Source organism: Otolemur garnettii, unplaced genomic scaffold (assembly GCF_000181295.1).
Source record: "Otolemur garnettii isolate 467f Iridium unplaced genomic scaffold, OtoGar3 scaffold00004, whole genome shotgun sequence".
NCBI lineage: Eukaryota > Metazoa > Chordata > Mammalia > Primates > Galagidae > Otolemur > Otolemur garnettii.
In genome coordinates, this window is record NW_003852399.1 from 28349274 (window position 1) to 28351833 (window position 2560).

Below are 2560 nucleotides of genomic sequence, written 5' to 3' on the forward strand. Positions count from 1 at the left end.
TTTTTTTTTGGTTGCAGTCGTCATTGTTGTTTGGCAGGACTGGGCTGGATTCGAACCTGCCAGCTCAGGTGTATGCCACTGGCCCCTTAGCCTCTTGAGCCATAGGCACCAAGCCAAGAGTTGGAAATTTGATGAATCGTTTAACAGCCAAAAAGATTCTACCTCTTCATCTAAAGTGACTTTAAAACTAATTTGTGGAAATCAAATAACATCTTGCCACATCCCCTAGATGGAGAAATTTTCTTTTCAGGACCATTGACCTGTCCTGTCCCCTAAAAAACAAACCCCAAAAACCCACTATCTCAGAAGTTAAAAAGCAAATATTTTTTTCCAATAAGGAAGGGGAATATAATTCTATTGACAATCCAATAGAATTAAACTATAATTTAATGCATTCACTGAGTCATTTATAATACCGAAAACAATGTAAATGTCTATCCATGAGGCACTGATTGAATAAATCATGTTAACTCCATACAACTAAATTGATGTGGAAAGAGCTCCAAGATAACTGTTATATAATAAAATGAAACCAGGATGCAGAACAGCATGCATAGTATGCTACCATCTGTGTGGTTAAGAATGTGTAGCTTTATTGATCAGGCATGGTGGTTTGCACCGGTAATCCTAGCACTTTGGGAAGCCAAGACAGGAAGATTACTTGAGTCTAAGTTTGAGACCAGCCTGGGCAACATAGCTCAAGCCTTCCTCCCACCTCAGCCTCCCTAGTAGCTGGGACTACCATTTCCAGCCATTTTTTTTTTCTTTTTAAGAGATGGGTACCCACCTACTAGAGAGAATGAGGTGAGAGGATGGCTTGAGTCCAACAGTTTGAGGTAAGTGAGCTATGATTGCACACCTGCTTTCCAACCTAGGTGACAGAGCAGGACCCCATGTCTTAAAAAAAAAATGTAGAATTATGCTAGTGTAAGTATTGATGGTCTCTAGAAGGATATACAAGAAACTAGAAACAGTGGTCACTGTATATGCTTTTTTGGCCATATCTATGCATTACGTATTTAGAAGATTATTATTCAAAAACACAAAAATATACCAAATGTTATGTTGTAACCAGTAAGGTGGGGAGGAAGAATGAATTGGAAAAAAATGGATAGTGAAAAATATTTTTTCAATGGCCAGAGGGTCAAACATTTACATAATTTACTAATACCATTTTTTAACAAAAAGGAAAAAAAGCCTTTAAAATCAAACATTGCTTGAAAAGAAAAACCTGTTTTAATGCTTACTAGCCCATACTCATCCTCAAAATGATACAAAGTAAGAAATCCCAGAAATTATTTCTGTTTCAGCTTAATGGACAATAACTGAGAACTTGATGTGTTTTAGCACTGAAGAGAGGACTTCAACCCAATCTTTTTACTCACAAAAGGAAACAAAATTTTCATTGCATTTTGGATCCATTCGTTTTGTTAAAGGAAAACTAAAATAATTCACTTGTATAGAAGAGTCCTAAAACGGGGAGGGAGAATTTTTCTGCAACAGAAGCTATTTAAGGAGGTATTAATAAAGACGATTAATTGGATTTAATCGAAACCTTAAATATAACATCAGTGTCTTAGACTTTTCCTGGCTTGGTTCACAGGCTCTAAAAAACATGGGTGAAATTCTGAAAGCTGCAGGCTGTGACTTCACTAATGGTGAGCAACTTGGTATTATTTCACATTTCTGTGTGATATGTGTGTTTCTTTGGTGTGTATGAAAAACATGGCCTCCATGAACATGTCATGATAGCACCTTCGTTGCTTTTTAAAGTTGTTTGAATGGTCTGGGAAACAACATTGTTCTCCAGTCTTACTTTAATCAAGACAGTCACAAAATCATATACTGTTTTTCTAAGTAATATTTTAGATCAGACCAAATAGCTAAACGTAATGACAATGTATATATCTTCTAGTGGTAAAAACAACTGTTTTGTTGGCTGACATGAATGACTTCAATACTGTCAATGAAATCTACAAACAGTGTAAGTAATTTGGCTTTATTTCTGTTTTCCATTTTTAAAGAGGAATTAATCTCTTAACATAAATGAATTTTCACTATGAATTAAGAGTAATGGGAGATGCTAAAGAAATGATGATAGCCTGTAGTCCCAGCTACCCAGGAGGCTAGGGTGGGAAGATCACTTGAGCCTAGGAGTTCAAGGTTGCCATGAGCTATGATCGTGCCACTGCACACTAGCCTGGACAACAGAGCAAAACCACCATCTCAAAAAAAATTTTTTTAAAGGTCATAGATCCTGTTCTAAAAGAATTAGTAGTCTGGCTCAGTGCCTGTGGCTCAAGTGGCTAAGGTGCCAGCCGCATACACCTAAGGTGGCGGGTTCAAATCCTGCCTGGGCCCGCCAAACAATAATGATGGCTGCAACTGAAAAAAATAGCCAGGTGTTGTGGTGGGCGCCTGTAGTCCCAGCTACTTGGGAGGCTGAAGCAGGAGACTTGCTTAAACCCAGGAGTTGGAGGTTGCTGTGAGCTGTGATGCCACGGCACTCTACCCAGGGGAACAGCTTGAGGCTCTGTCTCAAAAAAAAAAAAAAAGAATT

At 38.1% G+C, this 2560-nt stretch overlaps 1 protein-coding gene across 1 annotated transcript in view; it reads left to right on the forward strand.

The window, feature by feature from the left end:
* Positions 1-2560, forward strand: part of RIDA (reactive intermediate imine deaminase A homolog) — a 15238-nt gene that overhangs the window by 9641 nt on the left and 3037 nt on the right. The window contains exons 3-4 of the mRNA XM_003782458.3: positions 1604-1658; positions 1916-1984. Of these exons, the coding sequence (XP_003782506.1) occupies positions 1604-1658; positions 1916-1984 (124 nt within the window). The remainder of the gene's footprint in view (positions 1-1603; positions 1659-1915; positions 1985-2560) is intronic.